Source organism: Dendropsophus ebraccatus, chromosome 5 (assembly GCF_027789765.1).
Source record: "Dendropsophus ebraccatus isolate aDenEbr1 chromosome 5, aDenEbr1.pat, whole genome shotgun sequence".
Lineage (NCBI taxonomy): Eukaryota > Metazoa > Chordata > Amphibia > Anura > Hylidae > Dendropsophus > Dendropsophus ebraccatus.
In genome coordinates, this window is record NC_091458.1 from 51236496 (window position 1) to 51252206 (window position 15711).

General features: G+C 44.1%; 1 protein-coding gene across 1 annotated transcript; it reads right to left on the reverse strand.

The window, feature by feature from the left end:
- Nucleotides 1–3183: 3183 nt before the first annotated feature.
- Nucleotides 3184–12240, reverse strand: LOC138793550 (uncharacterized). The gene is made up of 5 exons (XM_069972162.1): nucleotides 12040–12240; nucleotides 6798–6903; nucleotides 6562–6668; nucleotides 4883–5055; nucleotides 3184–3616 (listed from the first exon to the last, which is right to left on the reverse strand). The coding sequence occupies exons 1-5, from the start codon at nucleotides 12143–12145 to the stop codon at nucleotides 3341–3343; spliced, it is 768 nt and encodes a 255-aa protein (XP_069828263.1). The 5' UTR covers nucleotides 12146–12240; the 3' UTR covers nucleotides 3184–3340.
- Nucleotides 12241–15711: the final 3471 nt, after the last annotated feature.

Sequence of the window (15711 nt, forward strand, 5' to 3'; positions counted from 1 at the left end):
TTTTCCTGCATTCATAGTATAGATGAAAAAAACCAACCCTTGGCATATTACAGCGGGGACAAACTATTTCTTTATTAGGGGCCATTTTAGATAACTTACTTGGTGTATAATATAACCTATAATTAATAAAAAATTGTGTAATCTTGTGCGACGCATTAAGTGATATATATATATAACTTTGTAATGTGTATTAAATTAGCTAGAAAAGCAAATCGCTGGAGTTGTCCTTTAATAAGCTTGCTTTTTACTACATTTTATACCGCGTCCCCTTCATAGTTGCTTCAAAGTTTTTGATACTTAAGAAATAATGGAAGGGCATATTGCGGTGTGAATGACCCCTTATTCTGTTTTTTTTTTTTTTTTTTTAAAGTTTTGAAAGGTTTATAAAGTCTGGAAACATAGTTCAGAACAGCTTGAAAGACAGGTTGTCACCTATCTGTAGTTTAGCACACTGGGTAATGGGTGCTGTATAAAAATAGCAATAATTATATAGCAGATTGATAAAGTAGCTATAGGGCCGTAGACTTATTGCTGCAATCTCCCCAAATGGAGGAGATCCTTGTGGAACAGATGTGATAATAGTTGAATGTCACAATTTTCTTTGTGCTGATAATCACAGATTGAAGTCTAACCTCTGGCCTGTATAGCAGAGATAAGAGCCAAAAACCCATCAATTTGGCATGAGCTCAGCACCATTAGCTGCAAACTTCCCCAAAACCCCTACAAACAGATGCAGTCATTTAAGGCGGCATTATCACATCTTCTCCTTTTTTAGCCTTTAGTACAACTGATGTAAATCATTTACCACATGTGCATCAGAAGAAAGCGCCAACAGCCTCTAACCGTCCATTTAGATGAATTTAAATATTTAGCACAGGAGTGTTAGAGAGAGCAGCCAAATCCATCGTCTGACTTATTCCTATGTGTTGTTTAAAGAGCTTTTTCCTCTAAACATGACCTGAAAGTTAGTGATTCTCTTGAGTCACAATGTTTTTTTTTTCAGCTTTATGCTGGGTTTCCAAAGACGGCATTACCAGGTCTATAGGTGTTCTCACCTGGCGGTTCTCATACCTTGATTGGCTTTTCCATTGTTTTATAGGGTGTATAAATTTCTTAGGGCCCATTTACACAGAAAGATTATCTATCAGATTATCTGCCAAAGATTTGAAGCCAAAGCCAGAAATGGATTTGAAAAGAGGAGGAATCTCAGGCTTTCCTTTATGACCTGTTCCCTGTTTATAGTCTGTTTCTGGCTTTGGCTTCAAATCTTTAGCAGATAATCTTTCTGTGTAAATGGACCCTAATGGTACTTTTACACGGAACGATTTACCGTTCGAATTTGCACAATAACGATCGAATTCGAACGATAATCGTATGTGTAAACGCAGCGAACAATCAAACGACGAGCGAGAAATCGTTCATTTTGATCTTTCAACATGTTCTCAAATTATCGTTGGTCGTACGCAAAAAATTCGCAGATCGTTCAGTGTAAACAGTCTTTCAACGTTTTCACCTATGTGTGAGATAGGCTTAAACGATCGCATAACGATTTTTCCATACGATGTATCGTTCCGTCTAAACGCTGGTCGTTATAAAAAAAAACATTGTTCATTCAAAATCGTTAATCGTGCGATCGGGCGAATTATCGCTCCGTGTAAAAGTACCATTAGTGTAGTAAATATAACAATGAGCATTCAAGACGCTATAGGCCTATATGATTGGACTCCACTTTGCTTTTAGGTCATAGTAAAGGCACATTAAATGGCTACATGGGCCTGCAGGTCACCACTGATCCCAGTACATTGTAATTGGCAGCCACAATAACATGCATGTAGGAGGGGTTATATGTGAGTGGTGGCCTTGTAGTAAACCCCCCTGTGTATAGTATGATGACCTCTTACAGGCTACTGATAGTATTGCATTGGGTGACCACTAGAGATGAGTGAAAAGTGAAGCCCTTTGTTAGCCCAGCAGTCAACTTATCAGCTGTCTGTCTTTGAACTCTGTATCACTCCGCAGCAAGTGCCTGGAAAAGTTGGATCCAGTCCTGGAAAACTTTTCCGCGACTGGATCCAGCTTTTCCATGCACCCGAAGCAGATCGGCACAGAGTTCAAAGGCAGAAGGCTGATAAGCAGACTGCTGAAGCGTTTTGCTTCGTTAATACTGTAAATATGCTCATCTCTAGTGACCACCATTCTGTAGTAGTGGAGCAGCAATCTTGCAAACATGGAACACTTGACTTACATATATATTTCTCAATACATGATTCTCAGTTGGAGGAATACATTTGAATGGCTATAACAATAGCCATTTCTGTAGCTTGCATTTCTGTGTGGCACTGTATGCATCTGTACTCAGAGCCGCAGTCTCCTGAGCCTAGACCATAGTGATACTCAGTTTTCACTTAGACCCTTGAGCCAAGGGTTTAATGTCTCAGTCTTAGCACTAGGTTCCAGTACTAAGGCCATACTGTATAACAGTCTTTCACTCTCTTTCAGATGATTCTGTATCTCGGCTAACAACGCTCAGTCTCTGCCCAGCTTCAGCATCCTTAGGTGTTATTGTTACAGAAGGTGCTTGTCTGACTCCTACTCAAGGTGCCCTCTGGCCTCAGCTGTCCTCCCTACACTAGTTTGGATTTTGGCACAAACTTCTAGCACTAATTTAGCTATCAAATAGATGATGTAACATTACAGTACTATGCAAAAGCTTTAAGCAGGTGTGGGGAAAAAAACTTCAAAGTAAGTTAAACACCATCAGTGAGGTGTCTGATTGGCTCCATATTTTTATTCAGCAGTAGGCCCATAACCCCAAACACAAAGTCAATGTCATAAAGGACTAGAATAATATTGTAATTGACCAAACACAGCTATCTCTCTTGATTCCCTAATACACAAACACCATGCATGCTCACATTCCCTCTGGCAGATGCTGAGTGTGAGTCGGATAGACCTTATGTACATGGTTAGCCAGTCACACCAAATTGACACGATCAGCTTACTTATGTCTAAAGTGTATGGCCAGTACCCATTTGATCAGCTGGGGACACCCCCCACTGATCAGGACCACCAACCCAAGAACTTGAACATTTCACTTTGAAATAACTAATTGCAAATTAAAACTTAGTCCAAATCCGCAATGCATCTGTGGGTTGTAAAGAGTTTCAAGCAACACCATGAAGATTTCTTATTAAATTTGCTCTTTATTTTATTTTTTTAAACAAATTGGTAATACATGTTTTAAAAAAAAGGTAATTATTGGTTAATGGAGGGAAAACTCTCCCAGAAGTGTTATATGCTATAGTCATTTATCTTGATTTGCTTTATTGGCAGAATTAAGTCAGAATTTCCATGGCCACAGTACAGGAGTTTGCTGTATGTAGCTTTTATATGTTGAGTCCTCTCCCCATCTTTTCATTGCCTGTCTCTCAAGAATCGGGATACCACTGACATAATTAAGGAGGAACCACACAAATAGTGGGGATATGACGCTCAGGTACTGGTAGCCGCTTAGCACTGCAGATGCAGACAGAAACAGCCCGCTCCATTGCAGGATCTCTCCCAGGTAGTTCGGATGTCGACTGTATGCCCACAGACCACTCTGGATAAATTTACCCTATGGAAATTTGACAGACGACATAGAGGCATGTTACTTCATATTAAATAGTGTGCAGATAATTTATTAAGAACATACTAGATATTGGCACTGGACATTTTTCTTGCAGATACAAGCATATATTATATTTGGTAATATTATTTAAGCCCAGTAGTTTAAGGGATTTTCATAAGAAAGAAGCCAGGTCGCTGGTAGAGAGATCCTCAGTGGGCCTTGGAGGTGGCCCCCACCACACTCTCATAATCATACTATACTGTGCATAGGGGACCAGTATTTTTAAATTAGAAAACCCCTTTATGTCCACATTCACAGTATTTTGAATCAGTATTTGTAAGAAAAATCAAGATTGGGTCTAAAATACAGAATAGGCACAAATCTTTTCTATATAATTTGTCTCTGTTTAGCTGGTTTTAGCTTACAAATACTGAGCTAAGTGATAGTGACCATAGTGTAATATATATTCATGAGAATTAGATATCTTATTGGCGTAACATACTATGCCTATAGTGGACACTTAAAGCATGAAGACAACCCCTTTAAAAACCATCAGTTCTCTGTTGATTTTAGCAATTGGCTACCATTGCCAGGAGAGGTTTTGTCTTGCCGTACACTTAGTATTAGATGGTGCTCATTTAAATACATAGATGACCAACGCTACCCAAAAACATCTATGTGCCCCAATAGAGCATATGGGGGTTGTCTTCATGAGATGATCCTTTATATAAGCTATTGACTGCTAGGAAAACACTGGCAATATCCAACTATGCCAATGTCTTACAGGAGTATTCCCATCTCCAAAAGCAGATGGACCCCACCAATCAGATTGTTATCCTATATCCTGTGGATAAAGGGTTACTTTTTGAGACGGACATTCTTGTTTAAGGAGGCAATTTAACCTACATTAACCTAATAATATTTATTACAAAGCTTCTTCCATTCATACATACTACTGCTTAGAAGGTTTGTTTGTTATTGTGATATGAGTTATATGGCATGAGCAGTGACTATGACTAGGAATGGTAAATCAGGCTATCCCCTGTCCCACTTGATTACCTTTCCCATTATTTCTACATGTCTGGCACGGTCGTCTTCCACCACTTTACTACCATAGGGATCTATAATTCATGTTTGTTTTGTAATTCACTCCTAATTACACATCTGTGTCTGCATAATTCATTTTTATAGTCAGTCATAACTATAAGGAGAATATATTGATTATCGATAAATTGCGGCAGCAATTATACAATAAGAAGTCAGATCACTCACTGCATTATCGGGGTCAGCTTTAAATGTCCGCTTCTGCTCATCAGCAACTGCTTGGATCAGGAATCCCACAGTCCACAGTGTCCACCCTAAGTAGTCAGTCAGCCCCAGAGGCTTGTTTCTTTTCTCAAGATTTAGGATTAAAGATGGAAGTAATGTTACAAATACCCATATGCCTGGGGAAGAATAAAAAGACATATCCGATACTGGTCAACATTAAATAAAACTCCCCGTGTCCTTTGTCACTAATGAATCAAACTGATTGTTAAACAAGCTTACATCATAAATCGGAGGACCTCCACTGGGATATACAAAGCTGATTTACAGTAACACAACATTAAAGGGAATCTATCACTCTTCTTGATTGACAGGGTTCAGCCTCCAAATCTTGCTCCTGTGCTCTGAATTGTGTGCAGATGCAAGATGTGGTGGCAGGGGAAGCAAGGAGTTACAGTCCTCAGCTCTCTAGGGGCTTGAAAATGCCTCTGACTCCTGACACAGGAAAATAAAAGCATTTTTTTTACATCCTGGAAGCACAGACAGATATGAAAGGTACCATGTGTCTCCTTGACATAACAGCTATCTAAGGGGACTATTACACAGAGCGTTTTTAAACGACTAGCGATAAACAATCGCAAACGTGATTGTTTATCATTAACCTGAAATTGTTCACCAAATTACACGTTATCGTTAGATACGATCGTTACTACGATCATTATTGCGATCGTTACTATGATTGTTTATTCCTTCTGATCCCAGCAAAACAATGACCAATGTGCAATTACACTGAACGATTAGTGAGCAAATGCGGAACTTGAGCGAACAAATGTGGAATTACAGTGAACGATTAGCAAACAATTAACGATAATTTTAGGTTCAGATCTAAATCAACGACATACGAAAGATTTTTTGATCGTTGCCTGCAATTACACAGGACGATTATCGTTTAAATTCAAACGATATAACGATTTTTTGCAAGATAATCGTCCCATGCAATAGGGCGCTTAGGGTGGTTTCACACTATGGAATCCGCATAGAGAAGTTTTGGTGGATTCCATCACTCGTAGTCAATCGCGGCAGCGTGCATATCCACCCGTGCCATAGACACCATCCTATGGCCGGGCGGATTCTGCATTCCGCTGAAAGAACTGACATGTCAATTCTTTCGGTAGAATGTGGCTTCGGCTTGGCCATAGAATGGTGTCTATGGCACAGGCGTGCCCCCACAAACGGGTACGAGCGACAGAATCCGCCGGAACTTCTCCACTTGGATTCCGTAGTGTAAACCCACCCTAACAGTGTCAGCAGTTTGGAATGTGAATTGCAGTCAAAAATTCTCTCTAAAGGGGTATTCCGGGAAAAATTTACTTTTCCCCTATCCACAGGATAGGGGCAAAGTAGGAGATCATGGGGAGGTCCAACTCCTGAACCCCCCCCGGAAATCTCAGCATCGGACCCTGCTGGCTCTGTTATGTGACCCCCGGCTCTAGTCATTCCTATGGAACAATGGAAAGAGCCGAGTACGGCGGAAGAGCACTGTACTCTGCTATTTCTGTCACTCCATCTGAAATGGTCTATAACCCAACCCCATCTGTTACTGGAAGGATGGAAGTCGTAACCATAAACGCTCCAATATTTTACATTTATATAAATTCAACTATATTCCATTTGCATCTCCTCACCTTGCACTGTCCAGTATACCAAAAACGTTCCGGGATTATCTCGTACTTTATCAAACCTCCTGTCATGGCCATCTCGAAGAATTCGTAGAAACAAAAATGCACCAAGACTGGAACAAGAAAGACATCAAATTACTGACATATTCATTTAAATTAGTTTTTTTTCCAGGAGGAGGAAACTGACTCTTGTGCCAGCTATGGGTGGTTTACACATGCCATAACTTCCAATATGCCCTTACCGTATTCCCCATACTGTGATAAGACCAGTCTGGACTTGCTGGCGTAAAAACTTTGTCCCTGTCCATCGCAGGCTGAGATGTGACAGAAGTATAAATGTTCCACTACCTATTAAAAAAAGTTTCAGCAATTAGTCCTATGGTGTGTGATATAGGTCGGTGAATGGCTGTCCTCGAATTGGAAACTGGTTAAATTTCCGCTGCACTGTAATGACGTGGCCGCGTCATCAGCTGCGATTGGCTGAGCACAGTTATGCTCAGCCAATCACGGCTGAGCTTCGGATGACGCTGCAGAGGGCGGCCGGCACTCGGGAAGATCCGCCGGCCGCCCGAAGAAGACGTCACTGCTGAGGATCGGAGACCGTGGTCGGCACGTGACAGGTATGTATAGCGCACCACACTTCCGGGTACACGGGTGGGGGTGGTGGGACACGGGGAAGGGGGCCATTCACAGACATAACATACATTACAAAGTTGTATAACTTTGTAACGTGTGTTATTCTGTGAATAATTTTTTAGCGCCGGACAACCCCTTTAGTTCAGATGGTCCAGTGTCCAGTTTATCTCAATGGGGCTTAAACAAATCCATGCATGTGCTGCAGTAACAGGCCCATCCACATGTATGGAACATTCTGCCGCATGTGACTAGACCTTGGAGGCCTTGGAGAGGAATGTAGCGGTGAGAGAATCCCATTTCGGTATGTGCTTCTTTTCTGTTAAAATGACATTTGCTCAGACTCCCCTGACATTCAAGTCAATGAGGTGGATGGCACGTTGACATTACCGACAGCCTGTATGGTCTGAGAATCAATTCCAGCTTATGATGGAGCCCACTGATGTTATCCCCTGACATCCCGTAATGACAGGAAAGTCAGAAGATAACGGAAGGAGGAATTTTCACTATTGGTTCTTATTATATATCTCGGTATGTGCAGACCCCTACACACTCTCGCAGTGGCTCAGAGGATGTAGCACTACAGCAGCGGGGTCTCCACATCTGATAAGTAGAATATCTGTAGATTCTGTATGTGTACTGTGGTTTCTCTCAGTCCTTCCCTTATACATGCATCCAAAGAGACTATCTCTAGAGTACATGCATGTGGGGCTAGGGCAGGTCTAAGTAACTACAGGGCTGCATAGTATGTCTGCACTATGTAAACAATTATAAAGAACTTTATATGATGGTCACATCAGCTGAGCGGGTTCTGAATCATCCTCATGTGGCTACTGCCATCAAGTTAACAAGGCTACAAGTGACCTTTGGTGATGTCTGTTCTGGTTGGGGCGCCTGCAGTATCTTCTGCATCAGCTGGGACTATGTGTGTAAGGGCCCTTTTACACGGAAAGATTATCTGACAGATTATCTGCCAAAGATTTGAAGCCAAAGCCAGGACTGAATTTGAAAAGAGGAGAAATCTCAGGCTTTCCTTTATGACCTGGTCTCTGTTTATAGTCTGTTCCTGGTTTTGGCTTCAAATCTTTGGCAGATAATCTGTCAGATAATCTTTCTGTGTAAAAGGGCCCATAAGATGTTATTGGTTCACATTTAGTTGGGTCTTAAAGAAGCAGTTCACTTTTTTTGGGGGGGGGCCCCCCCGGTAGCCTGTGGCATGTATACTTACAGAAGATGATCGGTGTCCCGCGGCGTAGATCCGGTCCCGTCCCGCGGTGCCGTTCAAATCCGGCGCACGCTCACTTCCGCTGGCTGCTGTCAGTCCTCTTCTCTGTCCTGTCATTATACGCCGGAAGTCACTCGCTTCCATGCATTCTCTATGGAAGCACGTGACTTTCGCGTTCAAATTACAAGGCCGAGAAGAGGAGTCACAGCGCCGGCGGAAGTGAGCGCGCGCCGGATTTGTACGGCACCGCGGGACGGGACCGGAGCTACGCCGCGGGACACCAATCATCTTCTGTAAGTATACGTGCCACAGGCTACCGGGGGGGCCCAAAAAAAAAAAAAGTGAACTGCTTCTTTAAGTATTCTTAAAGGGGTACTCCAAAGACTGAAGTTTTTGTTGTTGTTAATTCATTATTTGCTTTGTAATATAACTTCATTATCATGAATGTATACATTTTTCTTTCTGTATCCACTTCTATTGAGTGGCAGTAGTAACGGATAACACGACCAAACTTTGTGTAGGGAACTGCAGGGCTGTCTAAGCTGCTCTGATTCAGCACTGCCGCACACCAGTATTGAGAGCACAAGCTCCCCTCCCCCCCTTTATTTTTATAGCACCAACAGATTCTAGTGATGGGCAGCCTCCCCTTGGGTATTTTATATTCTAATAGGAATATACAGTACATGTGGTACTGCAGTTTTATTAGCAACTCAGCTTCCAGAGTACACCTTTAAGTGTGGATAAGTGTTTCCTGTTGCTTTTGTGCCCCTCTACTCAAACAAATATATAAGAATGTCAAGGACAGGTCAGGTACAGTATAGTCTGTTCCAGGTAAGGGAAACAGCTGCATGGTTTCAGTGCAAAAAAAAAAACCTAGATCATGAAAAAAAAAAAATCCACACTGTTTCTGCCAATCTGCTGGATTTCCACAGCATAATATGCATACTGTGTATTTATTGTGGACTCTCACTTCCTAGGCCCGTAAAGTATAGAGCATGTCCTATTTTCAGGTGGAGTTCTAGGTGCGCTGCTAGCCAGCCCAGGCTCATATCGCAGCGTGGTCCTGCATCTGGACATTTACCCTGTGGCCCTGTGTTTAACAGGGCAATGAGCTATTGGCTCCCTGCCATGTCAGTCAATCAGTCAATCTGGCTGGAGGCAGCATCTCTCCTTCCCCAGAGATACGGTGTATAAGTGATGTCACTCGTGTGTTTGCAGAGCAGGTACGGAGAGGAAGAAGCCGGAGGAGAGCACCACTGCAGCAGTTAACTTTTTTTTATTTATTTTTTTTGCTTTTTTTATCTTCAGTTTTTATGGTCAGAAGATACTGATGTTTTTCTGAATCCTGCTGAAAGTATTAGTAAAATTAGTAAAAACTGTTGTAGATGTATGCATAGGACCTAAGGGTATATTCAAAAATGCTGTAGATCTTTCTGACAAAAATCCACACCTAACTGTTTGGTATTTGCAAGTTAAAGGGGTATTCTGTTAAAAAAGAACTTTTTATATGTTGCTGCCCATGGTGAGACTAACAATTTTAAGTTCCATACTTATTATTGTTATTATCTACTCAGTCTCCTTTCCCCAGTTCTGAACTTCTGCTTTCTGCTGAAGACACAAGAATAACAAGTATGCAATGAATTGTTAGTCTTACCATGGGCAGCAACATATGAGTGGATTACCCCTTTAAATTAAAAAAAAAATTAGTGTGGCTAAGTTTTTTTATCTTAATCTCATCCACTCCACTGCTAAATTCTGTGGATTTCATGCTACCTGTGCTGTTTAGGGCATGTACACAGGGGTATCATCTGTATTCTGTATTCTTTGGGCCACAGGCGGCCTGGGGGGGGGGGGGGGTCAAACTCTTAACTTCCCCATCATTTCACAGAAAAGAAGCAACATGTCACTTCTTTTTTTTTTTTTTTTTTTTTGTCTCCCATTGAAACAAATAGAAGTGTTTTTTTATGACACTGCATGTTTGGGTTCACACTACGGAATCCGCGCAGATAACATCCCGCAGATTCCGCCATTCGCCCCCACACTTGACTCTCTGCCCGTGACATGTCAATTGTTTGGGCGGACGGCAGTATCTGCCCCAGCATAGAATTCAGTTCCATAGTGGGGATGCACCCTTTTAAAGGATTACTCCAGGCGGGGGATATTTTTAGGGTATGGCGGGGGAAGGGGTGGAAATAGAGGGTGCGGGTAATTTACCTCCCCGGTTCCAGCGCCGCCCCGTTCTCCCGCTGCTTCCAGCTCAGACCAGGAAGCGGGACGGGAGAACGGGGTGGCGCGATCCGGGACCTGGTGCTGGAACTGGGGAGGTAAGTTACCGGCGGCCTCTATTTCCACCCCTTCCCCCGCCATACAATAAAAATAACCCCAGCCCGGAGTAATCCTTTAAAGCAATAATAGACCCCATTTCTGCAAACACCCCAGTTATGTGAAGACGCCCGTATTGCGTTTAGGAGAGCAGCAAGGGTTTGGACATATTATGTAGCGCTCTTGTGATGGACTATTTACAGCATTCATTTACAAATGTAACACAGCAAAAATGTAGAAAGCACAACAGCGCACCTTGTGAACACAATGCTGCGTTTACACGAAACGATTATCGTGCGAATTTGCACGATAACGATCAAATTCGAACGATAATCGTACGTGTAAACGCTGCGAACGATCAAACGACGAACGAGAAATCGTTCATTTTGATCTTACAACATGTTCCAAAATCGCCGTTCGCAAAAAATTCGCAGATCGTTCCGTGTGAACAGTCGTTCACCAATTTAACCAATGTGTGAGATAGGCTTAAGTGATCGCAAAACGTGCGGTCTAAATGCTGACCGTTATGAAAAAAAAATCGTTACGCCGACATCGTTAATCGTACGATCGGGCGAATTATCATTTCGTGTAAACGCAACATAATGCTACGTTTACACAGAACGATTATCGCGCGAATTTGCACGATAACGATCGAATTCGAACAATAATTGTACGTGTAAACACAGCGAACGATCGAACGAGCGAGAAAGCGTTCATTTTGATCTTTGAACATGTTCTTAAATCGTTGTTCGTCGCTCGCAAAAAATTCGCTGATCGTTCCGTGTAAACATTCTTTCACTGATTTTACCTATGTGCGAGATAGGCTTAAGCGATCGCAAAACAAATTTTCTATATCGTTCCATCCAAACGCTGATCGTTATAAAAAAAATCGTTACTTCGAAATCGTTAATCGTACGATCGGGCGAATTATCGCTCCGTGTTAACGTACCATTAGTTTCATAGATAAAAAGCTGCAATGTGTTACTAACAACCCCTGCAGCAGGCCTGCCATCTCACACCCCATAATGCACACTGCTGTAGTATACTATTGCACATGCGCACTAAGCTTTACATAACTTTTAAAAACTCCGCCCTTGGTTACTAGGATACGCGAGAGCGTCCATCACGTGATACGCTTCAGGCGCAGTAAATACTACAACCTGTATAGTGTGAACTGACTGTGCGATAACGCAGAGTGACCGCGCGAAGCTCCGGGGATCAGCCCGAGACCACGGCGAGTGTAAGCGTGTGCGGGGGGATGGGGCTAGGAACCGTAACTGCACCGGGAGCCGCGCGGTTCTTACCTGCCAGATCGTAGAACTTCTCAGTGTGGAGAAGAGCCGCTACCGCCCATAGCCCCCACTGTATGAGCAGGCTGAGCAGCAGGGACAGGGACAGGGCCTGCAGCATGGCTGTCGGTGTGCGGAGTCCTGTGCCCGGTCACTTCCTCCTCCAGCATGGGGCTTATGTGCAGCTTCCCTGTAACTGTATACAGAATACTCAAGGGACATCACGTGATTAACACGTGACCTTTAGGATGTGAGCAGACAGAAGCCGCATGCAGCTCTCTTGTATCTGTGCGGTTTTCATGTGATCCCCCTGCGTTATTGTCATAGACACAGCAGTGGTTTCTCCCCTGTCTATTGGGGGAAGCCCTGCTGTTTCTTACAGCAAGTATACCATCATGTTCTTTACCTGAATGGATCAGCACCCACGTGGAGATGGCGGTGGCGCAGGCCTTTTTTTTAACCACCCTCTGGTTCCCGTGCCCAGGGTGAAGCTCTGGAGGTAGGTCCGCCTGCCCCCAGTGTGACACAACCCCCTCCCCTCTGTGATGCCCCTCCATTCATTCTAGTGGAGCCGCGTCACAGTGGGGGCTGGCGACTGCCTCTAGTGCTCTATGCCGGGCATAGACGGGCGCTGTGCGCAGGAATCGGGCGGCGACTTCTGATGGAATAACATAATAACATAAAGCAGCTTCTCCTGTGTGTGCAGTGAATGCAGCCAGTCTCCAGCCTCCATGTCCTGAACAACTCACTACTAACTAAATATCCACCAGACACAAAGGAAACTGCCAGATACGTGTGATATAGTGGTCAGCCATAGTGATAGAGAGGTCAGCCATAGGCCCAGATTTATCAGCTCTCTGTCAGCATCCACGCTCCTCAATCAGCGCAGCCCTACAAGAACCCGCTCAGCCAATAACTGACTACAGCTGTTTTCCTCCTCACTCACTGATTGGGGCCATGACATCATATGATTGGGAGCCCGGCCGGGGACGATGAGCCGTGACCCTGAACTGCAGGGGCTTGGGGATGGGTAAATAGGGCTTCTTTATTATGAGCCCACCACCCCTTGAACTGATTTTTCACTGTTGCCCTTTAATTTCTGTCCCTCGCTTTCTCTCTCTCTTTCAAACACACGCAGCCTGCTGCAGCTATAGCACACTTATGGCTTCTCCTCCAGCTCTGTTTTACATCTTCATATTACACTGCTGCTCATATACAAGCATCCAAGAAGAGACCAGCAGATCTCCCCGCACACAATGGACTCTTCCAGCTCAATGCACAGTGGACTGCCAAATAGTGACGGCCAACTTTTCCCCGACCACCCTTATCTAATAGGACCAGTGCTGTATTGCAGATATATGGAGGAAATACTTTACCCTTTCTAATTAAATGTATGGGAGAAAGTGTTTCTCTGGTCGTTATAAATAAGGGCTTTAGATTGATAGAACATAAACTATATTAAAGGACAACTCCCGCGGGACCCCCCCAAAAAAAAAAAAAAAACAGACACACACAGACACCATACTCACCATCCCTCCGGTGACGATCGCCACTCGATTTGCCCACTGCCGCCTCTCCGTCGCCGCCGTCCAGCGATGTCTCTGACTTCCGGGTCCTGGGGATGGAAAAGGCTGCCAGTGCACTTGCGCACCGGCAGCCTTTTCATTGGCTGGAGCGCATCACATGGCTTCCAGCAACTTCAGCCAATCAGGGCTGAGCAAGCTGGAAGCAATGTGATGCGCTCCAGCCAATGAAAAGGCTGCTGGTTCGCATGTGCACTAGCAGCTTTTTCCATCCCATTCACTTTCTATGAAGACGCCGAGGAGGAAGAAGACCCGGATCTCCCCCAGCCTCTGACGTCGTCTTCACCAGATGCCGCCCGGGAGAAGAGGACCGTGACGATCGTAATCGGTAATGTATACATTCTCTAACTTCGGGGGGTCCGAAAGTGTGTGTGGGGTGGTGTCTCGGGGGTCCGAAAGTGGGGGAAGGGGGCCAGACCGGTTATTTAACCACATTACAAAGTTACATAACTTTGTAATGTGTGTTAAATAAGCTAAAAAAAAAAAAATTCGTGGGAGTTGTCCTTTAATGAGGAACATTGATAAAATTCATATAAAAACTCAATAATAAAAGTTTCTTTTTTTTTTTTTTTTTACAGCTGGAGTTGGTAATTTTTTTTCCAAATCCCACTCCAAGCAAAACTAGCTCTCACTCCACAACCCTGCCAGTAACGCTATGTATGAACATATAGGGGAAGGCGGCCCTCTATATAGACAGATGCTAATAATGATCATGATTTTTATTAGTGGCTGTTTATATTAAGATACAACCACATTTCCTCGCTTTGTTGTCAAAGTAGGAACATAACCTAAGGCTTCACGCGCTAAAACAAAGGCAGAATACAACCATAATTTTGAGGTAAAAATATGTCCACATTTTCAGTATGAGGGAATGTGCACACTACGGAATCTTGGCGGATCACCTGCCGCAGATTCCACAGCTCACCCATACTAGCAGCCGCGTGTATCTCCGCTGGTCCCATACTATACTCCGCTGGACTTCATTCTATGGTTTGGCAGATTCAGTAGTTTGCCCGAAGAATGAGCGGATTCATTTTTTGGGCGGACGTCAGAATCTGGCAAACCATAAAATGAAGCCTATGGGGCCAGCGGAGATGCGCGTGGGGGCGAGCTGCAGAATCCACGGTGGGTGATCTGCAGGTTCCGCCACTCGCCCCCGATCACCCGCATCTCCGCCAGTGCCATAGACTCCATTCTATGCACAGGCGGATTCACACGGTTTCTATAGTGTGCATGTACCCCAAGGCTATGTTCACACGGCGTGTGAGACCGGCCGTTCTGTGACCCTGGACGGGTCACGGAAAGGCCGGTCTCAGCCCGGATCATCCCGCCGGTACTTAAGTACCGGCCGGGTGATCTTTCCGGCCACGGAGCTCTGATGCGGACGCATCAGCGTGCGCCCGCATCAGAGCTTTCCATAGCACACAGTGAAGCGAGCGGCTGGAGCCACTTGCTTCACTGTGTGAACTGACATGTCTTTCTGCGGCCGGAATTCACTGAATTCCGGCCGCAAAAAAATGACATGTCAGTTTTTTACTGACGCCGCATGGGATCCCGGCCAGATCGTATACGATGTGTGTACGCTCCGGCCGGCATCCCATTGAAAATAAGGCTATTTTCCACCCCTCAAAACTATGGCCGTAGTTCTGCTGCGAGAACTACGGCCGTAGTTTTACGTAGTGTGAACATAGCCTAATAATGCTTTCCATTGAAGTCAATTGGAAATTTCCTGGCAGTGCACACACCGTATAGAATAATAGCTGTATTTGATTACAACCGTCCCAATAATGAACATGCTTACTATTAACCACCCGTTTTGCAAAATATATATATTTTTTGACAGCTTTATTATGAGTAGCTGGCCCTTCAATCATTCTCCCACTGTGCAGCGCTGGCCATGCAGCATGGGTGTGCCCCCGACTTCCGTCTTGATTGTACAGTACATGTGCCCTAATAAAAAGCCCACCTTGATGATAGGTTCCTTTGCATACAGTGAATTTTCTCCTCCGCCTGACAATGTGATCCATAATGGCGGCCTCCGTTGCGTGTAGGCGTCTGGCCCACTTGAATCATTGTGTTATTTGTCACTGGCTTTCTTCTCATG

What these genes read in the sequence shown, in the direction of transcription:
- LOC138793550 (XM_069972162.1), bottom strand. Translation starts at nt 12,145, where the DNA reads ATGCTGCAGGCCCTGTCCCTGTCCCTGCTGCTCAGCCTGCTCATACAG. An exon ending in ATCACAGTATGGGGAATACG is followed by an intron (nt 6,669 to 6,797) that starts GTAAGGGCATAT and finishes TTCTTGTTCCAG; the next exon opens with TCTTGGTGCATTTTTGTTTC. An exon ending in AAGCTGACCCCGATAATGCA is followed by an intron (nt 3,617 to 4,882) that starts GTGAGTGATCTG and finishes AAATTTCCATAG; the next exon opens with GGTAAATTTATCCAGAGTGG.